Source organism: Dermacentor albipictus, chromosome 6, assembly GCF_038994185.2.
Source record: "Dermacentor albipictus isolate Rhodes 1998 colony chromosome 6, USDA_Dalb.pri_finalv2, whole genome shotgun sequence".
Classification (NCBI taxonomy): Eukaryota; Metazoa; Arthropoda; class Arachnida; order Ixodida; family Ixodidae; genus Dermacentor; species Dermacentor albipictus.
The window spans coordinates 114014735-114040496 of NC_091826.1; the positions used below are offsets into that span (position 1 = coordinate 114014735).

The window sequence follows — 25762 nt, forward strand, 5'->3', positions numbered from 1 at the left end:
CGACGACCTGCGTTGTGAACGGGATGAACATTGCGGGGCAAAGGGGCGACCACGATCTGCTCCCCTATTTCTCTGGGGATTTGGGTGTCTTCAGCCAAGTTCTTGGTTGGTGCGAGTCCGATCTCCTCGAGGATACGCCTGCCGGCCGGCGTGGTGGACAGCCGAGTTAGCTGGGCCCGTTCCTGAGCCTCGGCTATCTCCTCCATGCTGTTGTGTATGCCGAGCCGAAGGAGGTCCTCTGTATGCGTCCTGACGGGCAGCCCGAGGGCTCTCTTGAAGAATTTTCTAATGAGGGCATTAAGCTTTTCCCGCTCGGCTCTGAGCCAGTTGTGCATGGCCACCGTGTAGGTGAAGTGACACAGCACAAAGGCGTTGATGAGCCGAAGCAGGTTGTCCTCCTTGAGGCCACGATGTCTGTTCGTGACCCTTCGTACAAGGCGAAAAGCATTGTCGGTTTTCGCAATTATCTTGCGTAACGCAGTGCCGTTGCCGCCGCGTGATTCTATAAACATACCCAGGACTCTGATGGTGTCGACCCTGGGTATCGGGTCACCGCTCCGAGTGAACAGGTGAATGTCACTTTCCGAGACCGGTTTCCAGCCCTTGGGTCTGCGCCCTTTTTCTTTTCTATAAAGGAGAAGCTCAGATTTGGTCGGGGAGCATCTGAGTCCGGTGGGTAGCAGGTACTGCTCCGTGACGTCTACCGCCTCTTGCATGGCGCTTTCCACTTGCCCTTCGCTACCGCCGGTGCACCAGATCGTGATGTCGTCTGCGTAGATAGTGTGTTTGACACCTTCAACTTGGGCGAGATTCCTCGAGAGGCCGATCATGCAGATGTTGAAGAGTGCAGGAGAAATGACCGAGCCTTGCGGCGTGCCCCGTGGGCCCAGGAGCACCTCGTCGGAGACAAAGTCGCCGATCCGCAGCTTCGCTTTCCTCCCCGTCAGGAACGAACGGACGTAGTTATATAGTCTGGGGCCCAGCTCGAGGTCTGCCACGGAGGCCAGAATGTATTCGTGGAGAACGTTGTCAAAGGCTTTCTCGAGGTCGAGTCCGAGCAGGGCCCTGGTGTCTCTGGTACTGCCGTCGATGATTTGATGCTTGATCATCTTCATGGCGTCCTGCGACGAGAGGCCGGCACGAAAGCCAATCATGTTGTGAGTGTAGATGTTGTTCTCCTCGAGATATCTGTTTAGTCTGTTGAGGACGACATGCTCCGCCACTTTCCCAACGCAGGAGGTGAGAGAGATCGGTCGGAGGTTGTCCACGTTCGGAGCCTTGCCGGGTTTGGGGATCAGCACGACGTTGGCGGTCTTCCATTGCTCTGGGACGCTGCCGTTTTTCCAGGTTTCGTTGATCTTCTCGGTGAGGTATGCGATCGAACCGTCGTCAAGGTTCCGCAGCATCTTGTTGGTGATTCTGTCGGCACCTGGCGCACACTTCCCCTTGAGCGCGAAAATGGCTTGCCTAATTTCCCCCACGGTAAAGTCTTCGTCCAATTCCGGACGGCTTGGGCCGAGGTAGTCAGGAAACCGGTCTTCCTCGTTTCCACGCTTTATGGGAAGGTATTTCTCCATGAGCTTGGTAACCAGCTCGTCCCCGGAACAGGATGTGGTAGCTTCGTGCAGGGCTCTGGCGAGCGTGTGTCTCTGACTGGATCTGGTGCTGCCCTCGTCGAGGAGATGTTTAAGCATGCCCCAGGACTTGCCGTTACGCATCTGCCCGTCTATCGAGTCACAGACCTCGTCCCATTGCTGCTTGCCGAGGGTCCGACAGTGATCTTCGATGGCCTTGTTAAGCTCGGAGATCTTTTTCCTCAATCTTCGGTTAAACCTTTGTCCCTTCCATCTTAGAAGCAGCGCCTGCTTGGCCTCGATCAGATGGGCCAGCCTACTGTCCATCTTTTCTACCTCCAGGTCGCTGACGATCTTCTTAGTGGATGACTCGGCGTCACTCTTGATTCGCTCGCACCAATCTTCCAGGTCTTTGGGGACGGGTGCGCTGTCGTTGCCGCGGAGCTTGCGAAAAAGGTCCCAGTCCGTGACAGTGAATTCCCTGGATTTACTTCGGGTGACTTCGAAGCGGGTCTCGAGCACATAATGGTCGCTACCAAAATTTATTGCGGTGTTGCTCCACTCGGCTCCCTCGACGTTCTTCACGAACGCCAGATCGGGGGTGGTGTCCCGGCTCACCGAGTTGCCGATTCGGGTGGGGAACGCCTTGTCCGTGATGAGCGTGAGGTCCATTTCGTTGGCGTTCTGCCACAGACCCCGGCCCTTGCTCGTGTTGTAGACGTACCCCCACACGCCGTACGGTGCGTTGAAATCTCCGACGACGACCAAGGGATGGGTGCCGGCCAGGTCGACGGACTTCTTGAGTATCGTTTTGAACTGCTGTTGCAAATGCCTAGGATTGCTGTAGATGTTGAGAATAAACACGCTGTTTCTTCGCTGGTTGCGTTGTCTCGTGTTGAGCAGAACCTCCGTCATGACGTATTCGACCTTGCAACTCGCCAGCTTCAGGTCGTGAGACAAGTGTGTAAGCCTCCTGTCAATTAACGTGCACACTCCCCGACCTTCGCCCTGCACGGAGACGGCACGATAACCAGAGAGGGATGCGGCAGAGACGAGGGTTTCCTGTAATGCTATTACTTGTGGTTTGTTAGGTAATGATCTTAAATATTGCTGCAAAGGAGCCCTCTTATTGGAGTACCCCCTGCAGTTCCATTGCCAAATTTTGAACTCCTCTTTGCAACTATCCATGATTAGATAAAGTGTCCGGGGTACCCGCTGTAAGCACAGGTGCACGCAAGAAGTTCCCCCCACTCTGACGAGCCGGTGTGCTCGTAGCCCTGATCTGAGTCCCCGACGCGTTCGGAACAACAACCTGCATCGGAGTTACGGACGTATTATTATTCGGGATCACCAGACGCTCGAGGGCGTCCATGCGATCGGCCAGCGCGCCTAGGCCTCTCCTCGGATCTCCAAGGGCGACTTGCACCTGTGCTAAGCCTTGTTGTAACTGCTGCACACTCTTAGTGAGCGTAGCCAGCATGCCTTTGATCTCATAAGTTTGCGAGTCTGAATCGTCCTTACTGGAAACTGCCCTACGCTTGGCGGCGCCGGCCGAGTCGCAGACCGGAACTGGTGCTTCTGTGGCGGTCGGCGCCGACGCGTTGGATGTAGCACTCTGACTGATTACCAATTTCTTAATCTCTGTCATTTCACTAGCCATCTTTCTGATCATTTCTTTTAAGTCCGCGTTTTCCTTCATAAGGCGCGCTACCTCGGCGTCCCTGGATTGCTCTGGAAGCGGGTCGCGTGGGCCCCGGTAGGATCTCGCGTGGGCGCCGCCAGCAACCATATCTGCCCACGATAGCGTCGACTTTCTCTTCCTCTGCTGGCCGGCACTGGACCCATACCGGGCCCTCGAGACAGAGCGGCTCCTGGAGCGGCTTCCGGATCTGCCCCTGGACATAGATCTGGCCCTGGACATAGATCTGGCCCTGGACCGGGATCTTCCCCTGGACCTGGAACGGTGTCCGGAAGGCGGAGAGGGGCTCCTGGATCTAGAGCTCCCGCGAGCCGTGGAGCGACCGGCGGCGGCCGGTAGTTGTCGCTCGCCCATGGCGAGGGCCGGAGACTTGCTTCTATTGGCTCGGGATCGGTCCCCGCGCCTGCGTCTGACGAGGTACGGCGTCTGGTACCTCTGCTTGCATTCCTTGGCAGCGGTGAAGTGTCGGCCTCCGCACAGCCTGCATTTGGGGTCACACTTGTGTTGTTCGTCCGGGTTGGCGATGCCGCATCCCCTGCACATAGTTTCGTCCGGCGAGGGGCAGACGTCCGCTCGATGCCCGAGGCGGCCACAGGCGTAGCACCTCCACTTGCTTCCTATATAATGCACACCTGACAAGTGTGCCACCGTACGACACGTAGTTTGGCACCTTGTATCCGTCGAAGACCACAACCACGGTGCCCGTGCTCTTGATTCGTTTGGCTCCCAAGGCCAGTGGGTTCTTCGAGTTGACAATCTTGCGATCGAGCTCCTCCGGGCCTTCACTCGGTGCGATGCCGCGGATGACGCCTTTGCACGTAGAGTTGGGCGCTGCCTCGTACGCATTCACCTCGAGATGCCGTGATCCCCACCGTGGAAGCAACTCATGTAGGAAACGTGCAAAATATATACAGCAGCCTAGGCTCGAATAAGGTAGAAGCATGTGCGAGCCGCTGTTGCAGTGACATCCACATGTTTTTTAGCGCTATGCCAATGCAAACAGCACGTAAACTGCAACCGCCTTACGTCTGTGCAAGCAGGAAAACCCGCGTCAAACAAAGCGGTGATAGTTACGTTGCTGCATCACGAATCAAGTTTTGAATTGCTCACAGCGCTTGCACTTAAACAATATACAAGTGCCATTGTCATGTCGTATAGTCGTTATAGTATTCCATTGTCGTGCTGTCGATATCATTCCTTCTTCCTTATTACATCGTCACTGAGTCGGCGTCATACTACAGTTGTCGTCATGCCTCCACGCGAGTTCAGGAAAAACGCAACCTAGCAGTTATTTCTGCACAAATTGAAAGAGAAGGCCGTGCTGGAGGCAGTGGACGCTGCATTGGCAAATCGAGAATGAAAAATGCTTCACTCCGTGAAATAGTATATATATATATATATATATATATATATATATATATATATATATATATATATATATATATATATATATATATATATATATATATATATATATATATATATATATATATTGTGAGACGAGGTTTAGGCAGCCAGTCTCTTCTTTATTCTCCCGAGACAGAGCCCCACCACCAGGCCCCAAAACGGTGATGATGAGTATGTACAGGTGAGAATATGAAGCGTATGAATAATGCTCACACTAATTTCCCCGCACGCGCAAGCGGCCAGCCAGGCCGCGACTTAGCCAGGAGGGGAACGCCGAACGAATCGTTTTAGGCGCGAAACGTGAACGATCTCCGAACCACGAAAACGATGGTCGGAAGAAACGTCTATGGGAGTAACGCGATAGTTCACGGGGGATGTTTGTTCGTTAATAATATAGGGTCCAAGAAAGCGGGATTCAAACTTCTCGCACAAACCGGGTGCACGAATGGGCGTCCAAAGAAGCACTTCCTCTCCGGGACGAAAGGAGACGTCGCGACGAGAGATGTCGTAACGTTGCTTGCGATCTAGCTGACTGACTTCTGCGTTGAAACGAGCACGTTGACGGCATTCCTCAAGTCTCGAAACGAACTGTTCGGGTTTACTGTCTGAGGTGGTAGTTGGAGCATTGAAGAATGCGGCGTCGATGGTGAATGTCGGTGAACGGCCGAAAACTAGGTAGAAAGGTGAGTATCCCGTAGTTCGTTGGATAGCGCTGTTGTGAGCAAAAGTCACGAAAGGTAAAAGTTTGTCCCAATTGTCGTGGTTTGGCCCGATATACATCGATATCATATCTATTAGTGTGCGATGAAATCGCTCGGTTAAGCCATTTGTCTGTGGGTGATATGCGGATGTCGTCTTATGAACTTTACCACAAGCTCCGAGTACTTCTGCGAGCATTGTTGACATGAAAGTCTTGCCGCGGTCGCTTAAAAGTACACGAGGGGCACCATGGCGCAGCACAATGGCATCTAGAAAGAAGGTGGCGACGTCGGAGGCTGAACTAGAGCGTAGAGGAGCGGTCTCTGCGTAACGTGTGAGCTGGTCAACAGCTGTCACGACCCATCGATGACCCGCTGGCGTTATGGGCAGGGGGCCGACTAGGTCTATCCCAACGATGGCAAACGGTGTCTCGGGACATGGGATGGGCTGTAAAAGCCCAGCAGGAGGCGAAGTCGGTCGTTTCCGCCGTTGACACTGAACGCAAGAAGCGACGTACTTGGCCACAAAGGTAGACATGCCTGGCCAAAAGAAACGGCTCCTAACGCGGTGGTATGTTTTGTGGAATCCCAAATGACCAGCAGATGGGTCGTCGTGCAAGGCTTCAAGGACTTGTGTGCGCATCGAGCGTGGAAGAATAGGTACCCAGCTGTGTCCGTCGGAGTTGTATACGTAGCGGTACAGCACATCGTTGTCAAGCTTAAATAGTCGCAGTTGTCGACGTAATCTGGCATTTGGTGCAGATGTAGTTCCGCACAGGCGTTGGATGATGCTGTCGCAGTAGGGGTCAGAACGTTGACACGAGGCGAGGTGAGTGAGGTGATAGGAAGATAACGTGTCAGTAACCGTGCGAGGCAATAACGGTAATAACGGGAGTGACGACTTAGTCTCATCAAGTGGCGAGCAATGGAGATGTGTACTCGAAGCTAATAATGGCAGCGGGCAGCGAGAGAGAGCGTCGGCATCTTGATGCTTTTTCCCAGACTTGTAGACAACGTCAAAGTCCTACTCTTGTAAGCGTACCACCCAGCGACCAAGTCGTCCGGACAAATTTTTGATTGACGACAACCAGCATAAGGCGTGGTGGTCGGTTATGACCGTGAAATGGCGTCCGTAAAGATATGGTCGAAATTTTTGGATCGCCCAAACAACTGCGAGACATTCCTGTTCTGTGATCGAGTAATTCGTTTCGGCAGGTGTTAGTGCGCGACTGGCATAGGCAACAACTCTCTCTCGTGAGGTGGTATCACGCTGTAAAAGTACAGCACCGATCCCATGGCCACTAGCGTCGGTGTGCAAGCAAGTTGGTGCGTTGTCATCGAAGTGACAGAGGACAGGGTCACTGGTTATTGCCTGCTTGAGGGCTTGGAAAGAAAGTTCGCATTCATCTGTCCAAGGGAAAGCAGTGCCCGACGTGAGCAACTTGTGTAGCGGCGACGCCATGGCTGCAAAATGACTGATGAAGCGGCGGAAGTAGGATGCCAGGCCTAAGAAACTTCTTAATTGCTTTTGATTTTCAGGGCGAGGGAAGCGATGCACGGCAGCAACCTTTTCGGGATCTGGTCGAATGCCATCTTTGCTGATAAGATGGCCCAATACTTTGATGTTCTTTCTGGCAAAATGGCATTTCTTTGTGTTGAGTTGGAGTCCAGCGTTGGAAATGCAAGTGAAAACTTCGTCCAAGCGCTCAAGGTGCTGACTAAAAGTTGTAGAAAAAATAACGATGTCATCTAAATAGCACAGACAGGTCTTCCACTTAAGGCCACGTAAAACTGTGTCGATCATGCGTTCAAATGTTGCAGGGGCATTACATAAACCGAACGGCATGACGTTGAACTCGTAAAGTCCGTCTGGCGTTGCAAAGGCTGTCTTGTCCTTGTCCGCTTCGTGCATGGGGATTTGCCAGTATCCGGATCGGAGGTCTAGACTAGAGAAATATTCTGCACCCTGGAGGGAGTCAATGGCATCGTCAATTCTTGGCATCGGATATACGTCTTTGCGCGTGATCTTATTAAGGGCTCGATAATCGACGCAGAATCGTACGGAGCCGTCTTTCTTGCGAACCAGCACGACAGGAGACGACCAAGAACTGGAGGATGGCCGAATGATGTCTCTTTTGAGCTTGTCATCAACGTTATCCGCAATGATTTTCCGTTCTGCGGAAGACACGCGATACGGGCGGCGGCGTACAACCGAACTGCCTTCGGTTTCGATGCGATGTACTGCGACGGAAGTGCGCCCCAGAAGCTTGGAGTGGACGTCAAATAAGGCTCTGTGTTTGTGCAGGAGTGCCAGAAGGTCTTCTTTCTGCGCAGTGGTCAAATCGGGATTTATCGCGGCCGTTAAAGCAGCGGCAGCAGTGTGATAATCAGTTGTGCTAGACAAAGGTGGTGATTCGGTGTGAAGCGGTACCAGCGAAAGAGGTTCGGTGTCAGTAAAGCATGTCACAGTAGAGCCCTGGGAGAGCACAACTGGCGAAGAAGTAGGGTTATGAACAGCGACTGAGGCTCTACCGTCCTGAAACCGTACTAGGCTAGGAGTAAGGCTAAGCCCACCAGAAATGCAGTAACCACTCGGTGCAAGGAACACATCACCATTAATAATAGTGTCGGAAGTCAGCGTCAGAATATGCCCAGTGCCCGCGGGAATGAAACAGTCGGTAGACGTGACAAAACGCAGGCTGGGATCATTGACAGAGGACGAAGATTCAGTGTCTGTCATATGAATAGTTCGCTGACGGCAAGAGATTAAAGCTGAGGCGGAGGACAGGAAGTCCCATCCCAAAATCATCGCGTAAGTGCACGAAGACAGCACGACGAACTGAATGTGGTGGAGGATGCCATCAATGAAAACGCGCGCAGTGCAAACACTGGAGGGTTGAACAAGAACTGCATTAGCACAACGAAGGGGAGGGCCATTATACGGTGTCTTCACTTTTCGCAATCGAGAACACAAGTCAGCACTAATAACGGAAAGCGAAGCACCTGTGTCAACCAAGGCTTCGATTCGGACACCTTCAACAAACACCAAAAGTACATTTGACGGGCGCTCCGGAGGCGTTTCACGTTGTCCAAAAGATGCAGCTTTCCCTCCTGAAGCTGCACCATTTAGTTTTCCGGGCGGTGATCGGAGGACGAAGTAGCCGGTCGTAGAGGGGAAGAAGAGCGCCGCATCGGTGATGGAGAGCGACGACGCGGGAAACGCGATGAACTGGCAGTGTTGAAGTCCTGTGGAGATGGGGAACGCGGTGGATAATAAACGTAGTCAGAACGCCGACGTCGTGGTACAGGGCCATAAAACTGATCCCTTTCAACGCCGTCATAGCCACGTCTTTCATCTTGCTGACGGCGTCGGCAAAACCTGGAAATGTGGCCACGGATGCCGCAGTAGTAACAAACCGGTCGAGGTGGGCTCCATGCGTTATAAGACGGAACAGGCGATGGTCTTGCAGTGATAGGATTCAGGGACATGAGCGGGGCAGGTGCCTGTTGTGGTGGCTGCTGGTGGGGTGGCGCTATAGAGGCAACCTGAGCGTACGTTGGCGTATGGATAGGGTGCGGGCTCGTGATTTGCGGGGAGGTCACGGCAGCTAGCTCTTCCCTCACGATATGGCGTAGGCCGCCACCAGGAGGCGTCAGATGGACCTCAGGAGGGTTTGACGAAGCTTGGGCGTGCAGTTCCTCACGGATGATGGAGCGAATCAAAGCACGTAGCTCGCTGTCGTTGGACGCCTTGAAATCAGATGTGTCAGGGTGTAAGCGGAGCATATGAAGGTCATCGAGACGCTGACACGTACTGATTATGTCGGCGACGGTAGTGGGATTCAGCACTACAAGAGCATTGAATGCCGCAGTCCCAACACCCTTGAGCAGGTGGCGTACACGGTCACTCTCTGCCATCGAGGTGTTCACGCGGCGGCAGAGGGCGAGGACGTCCTCTATGTACGAAGTGTAGGACTCGCCTGAGTGCTGTACACGCTCAGCAAGCTTCTTCTTAGCGATATCGGAGCGGACAGACGAGTTCGCGAAAATCTGGCGTAGCTGGTGTTCAAAGATGCTCCAGTTGACCAAATCGAGCTCATGATTGTAAAACCATGTTTTCGCAACTCCGGTTAGGTAGAAGGCGACGTGAGCAAGTTTTGCTGATTCGTTCCAGTGGTTAAAGTCACTCACGCGCTCGTATAGCTCCAACCAGTCTTCAACGTCGTCACCTGGAAGCCCAGCAAATACCGGTGGATCCTTCTGAGGGGTGGTGACTGTCCAAGAAGGGGTTCCCGCAGGAGTCGGCAAGGTGGATGTCGTGGTACTGGTCTGCTGGTCTTGGGACATGGTCGAGTGCAGTTGGTAGAGGCGGCGACCCGAGCGGAGCTCCAGGGATGTAGCGTAGGTGAAGCTGGAGAGAGACCGGGAGCGAGAGGGTGAAGGGACCGGACAGCACACTCCACCACTTGTGAGACGAGGTTTAGGCAGCCAGTCTCTTCTTTATTCTCCCGAGACAGAGCCCCACCACCAGGCCCCAAAACGGTGATGATGAGTATGTACAGGTGAGAATATGAAACGTATGAATAATGCTCACAATATATATATATATATATATATATATATATATATATATATATATATATATATATATATATATATCCGCCGAGTTCAAGAGACGTTTTACCCTCTTGCATTCCGTAGTGCTTTCGTGGGTGTGCTGATTCAACAAACTTTTTAAATGCAGCATCAGACGATCGCGAGCTAGCGCTGAGAAGCTTAGCATCCATCGTGAGCAAGTGCAGACGCTGAGACCATTGGGGCTGCCTGTAGTGAGACATGCACCACTTATGATAATGATAGTGATGATGAGGCTCTAAAACTTCTCACGTACCTACCATGCAAAGTGACCTAAAAATAGCGTGGCTGTACGTAGTTATCTTGGTGATGGTGATGAATGTGAACCTCTTCATTGTTTGTACCCAGAAAGGCGGATAGGCCAAGAATTTGGCGACAGCACGTAGCTAAAGAAAATTCTTATTTAAAATGAGAAACGCAATGTAAAATAAAACACAGAAGATTTGACAATAACTAGACTTGTATGCCAGTAAGCAGTCAGACTCATTGAAAGGTGAATTGTAGAAGTTACCATGAAGATCATAAAATGAACTCCACATTATTATTTCGTCTTCTTCGTTAGCTCGTACGCCGGTTAAACACAGAAGATTTGACAATAACTATACTTGTATGTCAGTAAGCAGTCAGACTCATTGAAAGGTGAATTGTAGAAGTTACAATGAAGATGAGAAAATGAACTCCACATTATTCTTTCGCCTTCTTCGTTAGCTCGTACGTCGGCTTCAATACGCTACAGTTCATTTAATTCATTTACTCAATACTGCGATGCAGCAAGTACCATGTTATTTTGGCTAGATTGCGCAGACTCTTAGTACTTCAACAGCTCCAGACAAGCGTGACAAGAAAGTAGACGACTAATTTACTGCTTCGTTGTCCTGTGTCTCGCGCTATTCGAATACGAACCGGTAAAATATCGTGCTTAAGACGAGCCTTAATTTTCAGTAAAGAAAAATCCTATTCAGGTATTTATTCTTTTTCAACCCACTGCCACCCGATTCATGGTCAATCCCCCGTAGTGGGTTGTGCTGTAACTACAGGCACCAAACCAAACCAAACCAAAGGCAAGCCTAGTGTCGCACGACCCCGCGATGCATAGAAGAAGAAGTCACGCAGTTCGAGAGTGATGGCGACGGTGTCCTTCCCAAGCCCCCTTCGTGCGTCTGAGCCCCGGCTATTGTGGTCGTCACCTGCAGCCGGCACCCAACGGCCCACGCCGCTGTCCAGAACATTCGCCGGCGTTCGCGGAGCGACGCTTGTGGCGAGCCCTGCTGGTGAATGGCTCCCCTGCAGTCGTTCGGAAGAGTGCCACCCCGCATCCGTCGACCCGCGGCGAGACGACACCTCGTCTCTGCTGGCGTCACGGACGCACTCTGCCGACGGCGGCGCGCAGACGACACTCGATTCCAGCCGCGAACACCAACCGCTGCTGCAGGTAAGGGTGCCTGCTACATCGACATTGAAAGAAAGCTCAGGATCATGCAACGTTTGCCGGAACGGAATATGATAGGCCTGGCGTCAACAGTTAGAAATGCGACCTGGGGCCCTATAACGTAAAACTATTTCAATGTGTTTTTATTCCAATCTGAGTAGAGCTTGTTGCTGGACGAGTTGGTTGTGATTTAATGAATACATTGATGCGCCAAAAAAAAGGAAAAATAAAGACTTGGGAGGGAGAGTATGAAACGACAGATTGAGCGATCAAACTGTCGTTTCGTACTCTCCCTACCAAGTCTTTATTTTTCCTTTTTTGTGCGCATCAATGTATCCATTATTCCAATGATTGCGTCATAACCGCCGACGCAAGCATTGAGCGGTGGTCCGCAGGGTTGTCTGAACAGACCAATCAAACGCTCTCCTCGCTTACAAGAGATCACTTTTGTTTTCTTTAAAAACGAATAACAGTGCCTACACTGGACGGCTTGTCTTATCTAATTGGCTGACAAGAAACTAGGAGTACGCTCCACTGGAGAGGCGCTGTTGGTGTGCCAGACCGCAGCAGCAGCAGCAGTGGGAATGTCGAAGGAAGAGGCAAAGAAAGCTTCGCTTTAAAAAATGCGGAGTTAGAATGGACAGAATATTCAGTGTAAGGAGGTGCCTCAGGATTAGATCCGTTCTGAAAAGTGGGATGATTAAGTAGGGATGGACGGCACAGGCGCTTGACCTCCAGTAGACCTAAATAAGGTAGCGGTGTCTCGAGCTATGGTGTTCGAACTTCTTTCATTCGTCTAGCAGACAATCATCAACTTATCTCTATCTCACGAGCTACCTCACAGAAAGATGGGGTGCGGCTGCTCACTGTTATAATAAAACCAGTGCGCCTGTCGGAGTGCACTCTTTCATTGTGCCGCCTTTCATTGCGCTTTCTATTCTGGGCGGCCCAGGCGGCCGCGCGCACCGGCCGGACCGCTGTATCTTGAAAGCCACCTGCGCCTGGTACAGAGCCCGCGCCGTGCTGTGCTTTCGCGACTTAGCGCTGACGCGAGCGGCAGCAGGAAAGTCAAAGCGCTCGCGGCTGCTGCCGCGTTTCCTCACTGCAGGATTTCAACAGCGAGTTTTCGAGCTCGTCTAGTGAGATGTCTTTGTTTGCTTACGCGCGCGAGACACCATGCTTGTTCATTTAGTTAGTATGCCTAAGTTTATAATTTTACATGGTTCATAAAATTACTATCTCCACTTCATATAGCTGTCCACTGCTTGCTGTCGCAATCGAAGCTTCGCCTTTCGGGCGAAACTGCGACTTCTTTCATGCACTCAGGAAATGTCTGAATAAAAACCGAGCTTGCTACATTAACAAGAACTTTGCTTTTTTACTTTATATGCAGCTGCCTTTGTTAACTTCAGTGCGGTGTTCATTCAGTAAAAAATTCGCCGACGATTACGATACTCTCAAATGTGAAATTTCAGTGTAGCTCCGTACGTGTTTTCCTTTCGCGACATACCGGCTGGCTCGTACAATCTGTCTTGAGCGCGCATTGCAAACGGAGCGAAGTATGGCGCGGCTGCCTTGCAAATCGGGAGATCGCGAGAGGAAGCGCTTAGGTAAAGCGTGGGAGTGATTCAGAGGAGCAGCCACAGAGAAACCCCCGCTCATGCAGCGCTTTGTTTTCATTTATGGTGTCGGTGGAAGCACTCGCGGCATTCCATCGACCAACAGAAGACAGCGCGCTATTCTGGCGGCATCTCGTAGTGGTTGTTGCCGCAGAACCCGTGTTGCACGGCACAACGCCTTTCTACTCACGCTTTCACCATATCCTCCTCCTACACTTTCCGCATCAGGATTCCGCGCACCCTTCTCCCTGCTTTCCTCCTCGCAGTCCCGTCACTATCGCTGTTTTTCGTCTTCCGCTGCGCTCCACGTTCGCTCTTTCATTCTTCGATGTGATTGTTGCCCCGATCAAGCCGAGGGACGCTGACACTTTAAGTGAACGGTTTTAATCTCTTGTAAAAGCTGAATTGTAGTGAGCTTGCTGTTAGCTACAAACGTCTGACAGACATTGGTGGCACAAGGTTAAAAATAAAAGCTAACCAGGTATTCTTAGTTAAATAATGTGCCTTGCAATTTTCTTTCGTACGCTTTTGTAATGAATCGTCTGCAACAAAAGTAATATGTGTTCTGGAATGTTATGTTTCAATAATAAAACTGTCGCCATTGAAACACTCGGTACGCGTTCTTTCCACGACTGTTCGCAACTCTACATACTCCCAGCTGGAAGCCGGCGGTGCACGTACTCGAAGCACCCCGGGCAGCAAGACCAGCATACTGCACTATTCTCTCATTGGCGTCCTGTTCGCGAGACTCGTAACTGTGGCTGTGCCAGCGATGGCCGGCGCTCCAGGCGGTCCCTTGGCGCCTCACGACCTCCTTCCGGAAAAGGAGCTATCGTCTAGACGGCGTCAACCGGAGCCGCTCTACAACGTCCCTCCGGATGTCCAGGACGGAGGAGTCCTGACCGAAGACCCACGCGTTGAGGACCAGCAGCCGCGCACCGTGGCCATGGCACCGTCTGGCGACGATGCTCGTGACGGACCCCTAGATTTTGCTGCAATATACATCGCCCGGAGCAATGCGGCGCACGGCGTGGCCCTCTTCGACTCGCCGGGGACAGAGCAATACGTGAGAAATCTGTTCGGTCTATCCGTGATCCAGGTGTCCGTCATAGAGGAGGGAAATAAACCATGAGTGGACGTTATGTCACAAAGCCAGCATTTGCAAGCCAGCTGTCCACGAAGTCATTCCCTTCATTTTTTCTTCACTGTAAAATCCGGCCCGCCGCGGTAACCACACCACAATGCCGAACCGCATGCATAATGAAGGCGTGAAGGAACCTGTATACTTTAGATAAAGACTCTGAATTTAAGACGACCAAAGGTATTGCTCACAGGTAAACGTCTTTGTTTACATTAGATTTGCTTTGCGCTGCAAAAAGCTTATTATTTATGCTAATCTTGTATAAAAAGATGGTCACAAAGACACGTTGAGTACAGATGTAAAAGGCATGGAGATGCGCTCTACATTAGATAACGTAGACCGACGCCATAAAAATAAAACACAGCATTCACCCCTAGCAGGTGCTTTAATTTGGAACAAGTTTGCTGATTACTCGCGACACAAATAAAAGAAAAACAATATCAAACTTGAACGCCAACTCATGTAATCATAATGTGCGCATGCATACCATTCAAACGTACTCGCATGAGGTTTGCTAGTTCATATTGGAGCTGCCTTACAGCAGATAGGACAAAAAAGTAAGCCATTCCGATTTTTGAACTGGACAAAGCTACAACAGAGGCTGTGGCAATATATAGCAGCGGGCGCTTTGTAGCGGCCGTACAGAGGGCGAAGTATGTACGCCGAGTTGCTGCACGTCTACTGACCTACGTTGATAAATGTTTTGCGATGTCTTACTTTCCGTGATATGGCAGACTATATATAGGAGACCTGGAGATAACGCGTATTTGCGGTAATAGGCCAACAGCATAGGGCGTGTGCCTACACCAACTGTAAGCTGTTAGTGCTCAAAAGAAAAAAAAATGACACGGTCAAATACGCAGTAGCAAACTTGAGCTGCTGTTCCAGGATTCATATTCCGGACACTGACTAGACAAGAGATTAATAGATAAGGCTTCACGGAGAGAACACGGTCGTACTAAAATATCGTGGGTGCAGAAATATCGTCTACTCAGCAAAGTTCGCACCTCTACGTTATAAATAACTGTTACTCAGTTTTATGTAGATTTTACACGGCAGTATCCAAACATTATGCAATGTAGGTGATAGAAAATAGTTACATATTTCTGATTCTCCATTTTTTCCCTTTAAATTGAGGTGCTAATTCTGTAAATTAATTATTCTTACACAATTAATTCTGTAAAGAAGGCACATCCTACAAATGGATGTGCCTTCTGACTCCACTGGTTTCTTTCGTGTATTGCAATGTATGCCATAAAGTAATTAGGTTAGAACTACACTAGCGAAATTTTGCTGATCAATGACGCATTTTGATTACGAATGTAACTAGTCTTTGCATCTCAGTAATCCAGCAGAGTAAGTACATTTGTGCCATGCGCCACAGCTTAAATTTATGAATTCTACTAACGTTAAAATAAAACAATGGTTACTTTGTTAGTGGCGCAGACGCTGCGATTTAACTGACCTTGGCACTTGGGCTCGTAGTTGCGTAAATTCCAGCTTCCGCATCCTTGCTTTCGACTGATCTTGTGTCACTCAGTAAATCTTCTTTCAGATTGAATATTTCGCAACAATATAATAGCAGATAAAAACGTATTTTTGCTGCGCGTCCTTAGATTCGATGCAATAGCGACCATATTTCAATGCGGAACAATAACGCGTCCATTTTCGAAATTTACGCAGGTGTGGAGCGAGTGCATTCGCCACTACTACACGTACTGCACTCCCCCGGTGGTCATGTTCAACTACGACACAAAAGAGAGTGCGTGCGTTCCAACAACAGCGGCCAGCTATGCAACCACGGCGCCAACCTATTCGGTAGCAAGAAACTGTGGCTGGGGAACTGCCTGTTCCCCAGCCAACAACTCAAGTTTGCAGTGAAGCCCCAGCCGCGCCCTCATAACCGCCTGAAACTCCTTCTCCTCGAGGCTGCAAATACGCCGTACATCAAACTTTCCCTATTACCTAAATTAGGCGTTAACTGTGAAAAAAAAAGGTATATTCCAGTAATTTTACATGTTTTCATCCGTGTATTATAGTGTAGCCGTGAAAACCTGAGTCTTGCAAAACACTTGCAACGGAAAATCCCAGCGTGTGCCACAGGTCTCGACAAGAAAGAAAAGCCACAACTTCTCGAAGTTTTGCAAAAGACTGCAAATACTGTTACGTTTGACAATAGACGTTTTTATATAATAAATATTATTATCTTTTACGTCATTGCAAAACAAAATTTGCCTGCACAAAACTAATCGCGGCTTAGACATACTCCAGTCTCCAACACGGACGTCTCTCCTGCGGAAGCGTTTCTCGCTGAGCGCGGTTATGCATCTGCCGTTCCTTCTTAATCGAGCTCGCCTCTATCGACTGCGCCGTTATCATCTACGCCTCAGGCGTGCCAAGCTATGCGGACAACGCCCAGCCAGTTGTTCAAATCAAGTGGCAGAGTGGATGCCCTCTGCAGTGGCGCTCAGCAGATCCTGCTCAATGTCAAGTTCATCTTCGCAAAAATTAAAAACCTACTACATTATCACTTCTTTAACAAAGCACATAGCTTTCTATAGCCCATTCCATTCTCTTTCGTAATCTGAGTATGGTGGCCTCAACACCACGCCTGATTTCCTCCTGCTAACATCAGGTATCTCACGTCTTCTTAGAACTGCGTTTATCACCGAGTTGCTGCCACTTGCCCAAGGACACTCGGGTGCAGTTGATATATGCGTTGTCCTGTGTACGCGTTGAATCATGCATTATTGCCACTAAAGTCCAGAGAAAAAAACCATGGCTTCGAAATAGTACAGAAATTAAATCTTTGTGCCGCTGCACAGCGCAACAGCATTCGCCTCCGTCAAATGCAAATCAGGATGTGTTGCTGCTTTCGCAAATCCTTCCCAGAAGGCTCGGCTCACTAAGAGGAGGCGATCAAAATCTGCGTCTCTGATGCCTGCGACTTCATCCGAAGTGCATCTTGACATGACATGACACTTAATTCAGAAGATGCTTACTTTTAGTATTCAAAAAGAAAATATCGCGTGGTTAATGCTTGAGTGGCTTGTGAGAGGCCAAGAAGTATGGGATTGATCGTGGGCCACACAAAATCCTTTTAGTTGCTGTTCACATGCCGTCGCCTTTCCCATTAAACGCTTTCGCAATTTCCTGCACCTTCTACGTCGGATTCTGCACTTGGGGGAAAAGGGAGGACTAAAATTTCGGGGAATTCGTCTGTCATATGAAGCCAACAAAGACTGACACCAAGCACAACATATGCAAATTTACTTGTGCTTAGCAAATGAAGTAAAGTAGCGAAAAAATAATGGAAATGAACACTTAGCGTATTTTTTATTTCAGTGCTTAAGCACAAGTAATTATCCCACGTTGTTCTTGGTGTCAGTGTTTGTTGGTCTCTTATTATATGACTAATAAAAAATGCGGCCCCTCATTTAACCCCCTTTCTTTCAAATTATTACATAACGAGGGTCTCGAATCCCGCAACATTGATGCCTTCAGGTGGCATGTGTGCGTTTATTGACAGGTTGCTTTTATCCAAAGATTACGTTCTCGTGACGCCTGCGGCAGGAAGGATGTTCCACAACCACCGCCAAGGTTTGTGAGTGACGGCGCTGGATAACACTCATAGGGTTCTACCATGAAACACAAATATCCAGGAAAGTGGATGGCGATACGGCGCCACGGTAGTTCAAATGGTTTACCATGGCACGCCAAATGCGAAGGTTGTGGCATAGTTCCCCACCTGCGGCAAGTGGTTTTTACATCCACTTTCATTTTCATTAATTTCTGGTTTCTTTCTTTCATTTATTAAGCACAAATAATTTCCCCTATGTTGCCTTGGTGTCAGTATTTTTGGCTTCTTATGATACGACTAATGAAAATCAGGCCCCTCAGTTAACCCCCTTTCTTCTCGTTTAGGGAATTATTTTAGAGTTTCATAAGGTGCCCTTAAATAATGCCGACTGTATTTCAACAGGTCGAATTATACGAAGAGCTCGTATTATGTGCAGAAAGCATCTAGAGACACTTCTTGCATGGTTGTTTGTCATAAGAACAGAATTATTAGATAATGCGATGACGCGTTGTGATAAGATGTTAAGAATGGTGCATCAAAATGCAAGTCTTTAGAAAGAAGAGGTAATTCAATTTGTCAACGTTATATATGGCATATTCTTTGCCACATCGCAAATACAATAAAAAGAAAGCAGTTAGAGAGCTGCACTACTCTTAGCTTGTACCAAAACAGCATCTGCTATATTGTTTTTGATTTGCTTACCTGTTGCGTGTAAACTATCATGACCGGTGTCAGGGATGTTCAAACGTTTACGTGTAGACATGCATAAAAATCGGGAGCTCACTTGACGAAAGTGAAAGAGGGTGATAGAAAATCCGACGGAGCGACGAATAACCCATCAGTCCTGCACACTACATATGCAAATGACGATACTCGCCGTGGGATGCCAGATGGAAGTGATGCAACTAGGCTGGTACCTTCCAAGAAGCAAGCATAAAGAAAAGATGCTAGAAAGGAAGGATTGCAATGAGGAAGACTACTCGGCCAAGAAGTCCACGCGGACGGTAGGAACAGCAGTGTAGTAGTTGAGTTCAAGTGCCGCGTCTCAACGATGCTTAAAGAAGGCGACGCAGAAGGACAATGATCAAAACTTCCTGAAGGTACGACGCCTTTGTGCCTGGAATATTATGTTCCTAACACTGGAAAGTAGCGCAGCTAGGCAGAAACTAAAATAATCTGTGCGAATTATTTCAGAATGCAGAGTATTCAAGTGGGAGAATGAGGAAGACGGCGCTGACTACAACGGTCTAGGCTCTCAAAAGGCGATTGCCTTGAAGAGACAGTAAAAAGTAGAAATATTTGAGTTGTGATAGCTTATTACCCATCTACAATACTATAAAAGCCACGGTTAGGACGAGAAGAGGTTTGGTAAGCCTGAAAAAAGGCACAACGTCGAAAATTGGGGATAGGTGCAGCTTTCAACTTCACGCTCCAACTCACAATGACGTCACGGTTTGCGACGGTGTCTGCTCGGCAGATCTGCTTAACTTTTTTATCGCTGATGATGGTCAACGTTCTGTTGCAAGAGAGTCACACACTGAACGCGCAAGTAGCAAGAACTTCTACGGAGCCTTAACGACCGCAGCCGAAATAAATTAAGGAAAACACTTCGAAATCTGTGTCACTAATGTACCTACGATGGGAGTGGCGGCGCGAAATTGTAAAAGTAAAGAAATATACTTAACCTCAATTGATTTTCGCGGTACCCTAATTGCTATGGCGTTGGCTTCTTAGTTTGAGGTCATGGGTTCCATCCCGTTTTCGTCGGCCTCATTTCAGTGGGACCTGAATGCATATATGAACTTGTACACTGAGACTTATTTGCATGTTAAAGAGCCCCAGGAGGTCTAAATTAATCCGGAATCTCACAGCACGGTGTACCTGATAATAAGATTGTGGTTTTAACTGGCATGGAAACGCTCAGTGGTGAAAATAGCAACGAAAAAGTTTTGAATTAAGGAAAATTGCTTTGAAACCATTTATTGTCAAACCAAGATAAAATAGCGTTTCTTTTTAGCCTGCTCTAAACGTCTGTGGACCTCAACGCGGGACATGGTTAACTGTGGGGTGGACGTATTACGTATCACGACACCGTCTGAAGGAATAAGCAAGGGAATTAAATGAAGCACTGGTAAGGTGCCTCTGACCCACCAAGTCATCTCGCGCCCACTGAGCACTTAAGGCATACTACATATTCGCTGTTATGGGAAGATTTGGAAATGGTGGTAAAAGTCAGCACTCGCTAAAACGTTGATTTGTGGTGTTTTTTGGCCCAAGGGCGAATCGTGGCCAAAGAGCGCCTAGCAATATTGTAATGCAGTCAATGATGCAGTTAATGACAAATGGCATGGTGGTAGGCTATAACAATGAAACATGGCTATATAGAGGCCAAGAAAGAGAAGTAAAATAAATTTATACATATTAAAATAGTCGCAATGAGTTTCGGATGTGCTAAGAACCTAAAATATATGCTCTGATGGGATGAGATACAAAAGTACAGAAATGCCAATAGCACTAGGGCCTCAGCGAGGCCCTTATATGGAAGGACCTGTAAGCACGTGCTCTCACTCATTAAAATGGTGACTCTGAATCTTGTTGTTGCTCGTGTTGCCGTCCTATGGGTTTCAACCATGAAGGAGAGCCTTTCAATATTCGAGGAATTCCAGGGAGTGGAGTGTTATTACGTCATCATCATCATCAGCCTAGTTACGCCCACTGCAGGGCAAAGGCCTCTCCCATATTTCTCCAACAACCCCGGTCATGTACTAATTGTGGCCATGCCGTCCCTGCAAACATCTTAATCTCATCCGCCCACCTAACTTTCTGCCGTCCCCTGCTACGCTTCCCTTCCCTTGGAATCCAGTCCGTAACCCTTAATGACCACCGGTTATCTTCCCTCCTCATTACATGTCCTGCTCATGCCCATTTCTTTTTCTTGATTTCAACTAAGATGTCATTAACTCGCGTTTGTTCCCTCACCCAATCTGCTCTTTTCTTATCCCTTAACGTTACACCTATCATTCTTCTTTCCATAGCTCGTTGCGTCGTCCTCAATTTGAGTAGAACCCTTTTCGTAAGCCTCCAGGTTTCTGCCCCGTAGGTGAGTACTGGTAAGACACAGCTATTATACACTTTTCTCTTGAGGGATAATGGCAACCTGCTGTTCATGATCTGAGAATGCCTGCCAAACGCACCCCAGCCCATTCTTATTCTTCTGATTATTTCTGTCTCATGATCCGGATCCGCAGTCACTACCTGCCCTAAGTATATGTATTCCCTTACGACTTCCAGTGCCTCGCTACCTATTGTAAACTGCTGTTCTCTTCCGAGACTGTTAAACATTACTTTAGTTTTCTGCAAATTAATTTTTAGACCCACTCTTCTACTTTGCCTCTCCAGGTCAATGAGCATGCATTGCAGTTGGTCCCCTGAGTTACTAAGCTAGCCAATATCATCAGCGAATCGCAAGTTACTAAGGTATTCTCCATTAACTTTTATTCCCATTTCTTCCCAATCCAGGTCTCTGAATACCTCCTGTAAACACGCTGTGAATAGCATTGGAGAGATCGTATCTCCCTGCCTGACGCCTTTCTTTATTGGGATTTTGTTGCTTTCTTTATGGAGGACTACGGTGGCTGTGGAGCCGCTATAGATATTTTTCAGTATTTTTACATATGGCTCGTCTACACCCTGATTCCGTAATGCCTCCATGACTGCTGAGGTTTCAACAGAATCAAATGCTTTCTCGTAATCAATGAAAGCTATAAATAAGGGTTGGTTATGTTCCGCACATTTTTCTATCACCTGATTGATAGTGTGAATATGATCTATTGTTGAGTAGCCTTTACGGAATCCTGCCTGGTCCTTTGCTTGACAGAAGTCTAAGGTGTTCCTGATTCTATTTGCGATTACCTTAGTAAATAGTTTGTAGGCAACGGACAGTAAGCTGATTGGTCTATAATTTCTCAAGTCTTTGGCGTCCCCTTTCTTATGGATTAGGATTATGTTAGCGTTTTTCCAAGATTCCGGTACGCTCGACGTTATGAGGCATTGCGTATACAGGGTGGCCAGTTTCTCTAGAACAATCTGCCCACCATCCTTCAACAAATCTGCTGTTACCTGATCCTCCCCAGCTGCCTTCCCCCTTTGCATTATTATTACGTCACTGTTATTACGTCACTTCATCCTTATCTTGCCCGAACGAATACACTGGTGGCAAACACGGTAATCCCATCAACGGGTGGTGACACATTATGACCATCTGGGATGGATAACTAGAGTTTCCGTGCAGAAGGTTAACTAATGCAACTTCCCAAACCTGCACACATGCTTGGTGGCACAACGGCGATGCAGCTACCTTACGGCGGAATCTGCTTTTTGTGCAAGGGCTTACCTTGGGGATTCCGCAGTCGTCCTTTGAAGACAGTTCTTGGAACGTGCTATACGTCCAGCGGCGTCCCGAGGCTTGGCCCCGCCGTGAAATTCTTGGACCATCCCAAACTGCCACAACAGTCAACACCACAAAGAGGAAATCAAACAAGTCAGCCGAGTTTCTGCCCTGGAAAACCTGAAGCAGAGAAAATCCTGCACCCACCACTGTCGTATCTTGAACCAATCGCTACAATATTGGCGCACATATCACCCTGATGTGTCTATAAAAGGGACACTAAATTCTGAACTCTGTTAAGTGCGTTCGGTAGCACAACCCCGATGAAGCTTCATTATGCGTGGCATTTTCTTTTAGTTTATTTAAATAAACAGGACCCCTTGCTCGGTAAACATACGCGCAACGCTGCTCTTTTGTTCTACAGCGCCCGCGCATCATCATTGTCATTGCAAATGAATGTACGCACATGGTGCAAAACTTTCTAGTTCATACCTGTGATATTGACGTGAACCCAGGCCCACAGACGTCTTCCCTTAGGAGGCAAACGATGTGGGAAGATTTAGCAGCCCTCGATGATATTCGCAATGGTTAGGAATCTCTGTTTTTTGAAACTAAGACAATTCGTAGTGAGATATCAGAAAAGGGAAATTGTTCGAAAGAATGAAAAAAGAAAGCGGGTTGGACAAAAATGACAACATCTGCAAAAACATCGAGTAGAATCCACGCGCGCACTTGCCGAAATAAATGCAGCCGATAAAGTCAGTGTAAAAGCAGGAATACACGACGTGGAAGATAAGGCCAGCCGTAGTAACCGCATGCATTTTGGGCTACCGGATGGCGATCGAGAAACACGGGGACAGTCGGAACAGTGGATAATGGAACACTGCAGTTCAAAATTAAGCATAGATGTCCAACCTAGGAATGTCGAACTCGCGCTTCGGTTTCGCGAGTTCTAGCAAAGCCAAAACTGGCAATATTATAAAATTCTCGCATTTAAAAGTCCATAGTAGGTACTTTCTAATGCAAAAAAAAAGCTTAAAGGGACCGACTTTCGAGTACGAGACGATTACTCTCCAAATGCTCGCTTTGCCCGCCGACACCTAAAATAATTTCGAACAGCACAAGGCGAGGTCGATACATTGCATCATAAGAAGCTAATAAGCAGTTTTTTTTTTCTTTTTATCGAGGGCAGCTGCAATAAATGTGTTACATTAACGTTGCCTTCTTATCGATAGATGCACAAATTATCTTCCTAAGTTCACTACGAAGCGATCATGGGTAAAGCGCTGCATGATCAGCCATCACTGGCCATGCCCAAGTATTCAAGGAGGATCCGTCCCGCATTGGCAAATAGAAGACATCGAAAATCGGAGGACAAAACTAAAAAAAAACGATAAAAAGTGAGGAAGCTTAGAAAGCTGGTGTGAACTCGTGTTTCGCAACAACATGCCTAGGGGCGTCTGTATTCGTTCACGTTTCTGCTCTTGAAACACGCCGCCCTTATATCCGCACCGTTTGTTTTCAGACATGCATTTCAACCTTGAACAGTTATCCAATCTCTATAGGCACTGGGCGGCCGTCGTCAGGTGGCAGCACCGCCTCAGCGAGGTGCTTGCAAACAGCGCCGCAAGTGGCAGAAGTCGGAGCACCGGAATATGAAGCAGACGACGGGACGAAGGCGATCGCACTCCTTCCAGTAACTTTGCAATTCCGTTTTTATGGCTTGACGTACAGGAAAACGCGTTTTTGTGCTTCTGTTTTGGAGAAAGGTCACCACTTGTGCGAGGTAGGCACATTCATGGCACCAGTTAATATATAAAGTAGCAATATCGGGCAAATTACGATGCAAAGGCCCACGTCAGCAGAGCTTACCGTGGTAAGCTAAGACGTGGACTTACAGCATTTATATTCCAAATGTTAGTTTGCTCTGACGGCAACATTGCCGCATATTAATTCATGTAAGCAGGGGAACATTAAAAATAGCGTTTCACCGAGGACGCATGAAACATATAAGATACATGCCACAGGGTATGTAACCATAGGACCGCGGGGTGTTTGCTAGTGGGTATGTGCCCCACGGGCCAACGGGCATCTGCCGCTGTTATATAAACCTATTTTGACATCGACTTAGGTCACTGCAAGTATTCACGTCATTCATGTAATGCGTTTTTTTTTCTTTCTTTTATTGCAAATGTGCTCTCGCGTTGACGTTACCTTTTTTTTTCGGCTCTCAAAAATCGCGTTCTTCCCAAATGCGACCTTCAACATTACGTTGGCGCTCTTTAGGGGCTTTGACTGGGCGATATCGAACGAAGAGCCTTTCGGTGCTGCCGAAATGGCTCAAGAACACTGCTCTCATTTTCTGGCTAATCATAAAAGGACGAAGCATTTGTTAGAAGACTTATAAGATTGCCGGAGTAACAGCGGTGGTTATGACCGATAACATGAACGCTTGCGCGTCTATAATTTGGCTCCAATAGCGCTTATGGCGTCCAGCACGTTGCTCAATATAAGCGATTGAATGAAGTTCCTGACGCAGCAGGCATAGCAACACAATGCTTAAGTTATATGCATGTTTCTCTCATGCCGACGCCAACTACAGTGCAGCACCTCTAAACGAACGCCTCTTGAACGGAATGACTTGTATAACGAACGAATAATTCTGTCCCTGCTGTTGTGTGAGCTGCGTGCTGAGCGACCTTTACAATGAAGTGACCTGTATAACGCAGGATTCCTGAGGCCCCAAGCACTACGTTATAAAGACCACCAACTTCATTATATTTCTTTGGCATGACTGGCACGTACACGTGAAGTCCCACATAGTACAAGCTAGAGCACTTGTGTGCGCTCTGCCTTCCTATCAGCCACAAAAATTAACTACTTGCTCTCTTGCGCAACGAGCGAGAGCGTGTCAGTTTGTCCCATTCTCGCCTAGTGGCAGCGAACGATTTGGGACGCTGTGTTAAACTGCACCCCGCCTTCGGGGTCGGCTCTCATCCCCCTCATAGTAGAACGCTAGCAATCCTCTGCGAGTCACCCTACCGCCTTTGGGATCGACTCAGGATGTAGCGTTTCTTTCTGGAGCAAGAAATCCAACGACGATTACTACATTGCCTGAAGCGAAATCTGCACCCGTTTTGATTTCGCAATTTATTGGCTGGCGTGGACAATCTGTCTCGTGTAGCACATTGCAAAAAGAGAGAAGCGTGACGTGACTACCTCGCTAATCGGGAGATCGCGAGAGGCAGCGTCTGGGTGACACATGCACGCGATTCACAGCACCAGCCGCACACAGACCTCCGCACATGGAGCGCTTTGTTTCCATATATCATAACGGTGAGCGTGCTCTCCTCATACCATAGCTGAAAACACGATGGCGCGCTACTCTGGCGCCATCTTGTAACACTCGTCGCCGCAAAGCCCGTCTTGCGCGGCACACGCTTTTCATCTCCCGCCGGTTTTGCCATACTCTCCTCCATCGCTTTCCGCCTCAAGGTTTAGCTGCACCCTCCTCCTCCGCTTTCATCCTCGCGTTCTATTCGCTATCGCCGTCTTTCTTGCCTCGCTGCTTTTCGCGTACGCTCTTTCATCCT

The 25762-nt window shown here is 48.5% G+C and overlaps 1 protein-coding gene across 1 annotated transcript; it reads left to right on the forward strand.

The window, feature by feature from the left end:
• Positions 1-10609: 10609 nt before the first annotated feature.
• LOC135908329 (uncharacterized) lies at positions 10610-16414 on the forward strand. The gene is made up of 3 exons (XM_065440088.2): positions 10610-11445; positions 13720-14127; positions 15886-16414. The coding sequence occupies exons 1-3, from the start codon at positions 11137-11139 to the stop codon at positions 16081-16083; spliced, it is 915 nt and encodes a 304-aa protein (XP_065296160.1). The 5' UTR covers positions 10610-11136; the 3' UTR covers positions 16084-16414.
• The last annotated feature ends 9348 nt before the right edge of the window (positions 16415-25762 follow it).

Coding starts and splice junctions, on each gene's coding strand:
- LOC135908329 (XM_065440088.2), top strand. CDS start 11,137: ATGGCGACGGTGTCCTTCCCAAGCCCCCTTCGTGCGTCTGAGCCCCGG. Junction 11,446..13,719: donor AACACCAACCGCTGCTGCAG/GTAAGGGTGCCT, acceptor ACATACTCCCAG/CTGGAAGCCGGCGGTGCACG. Junction 14,128..15,885: donor CGCCGGGGACAGAGCAATAC/GTGAGAAATCTG, acceptor AAATTTACGCAG/GTGTGGAGCGAGTGCATTCG.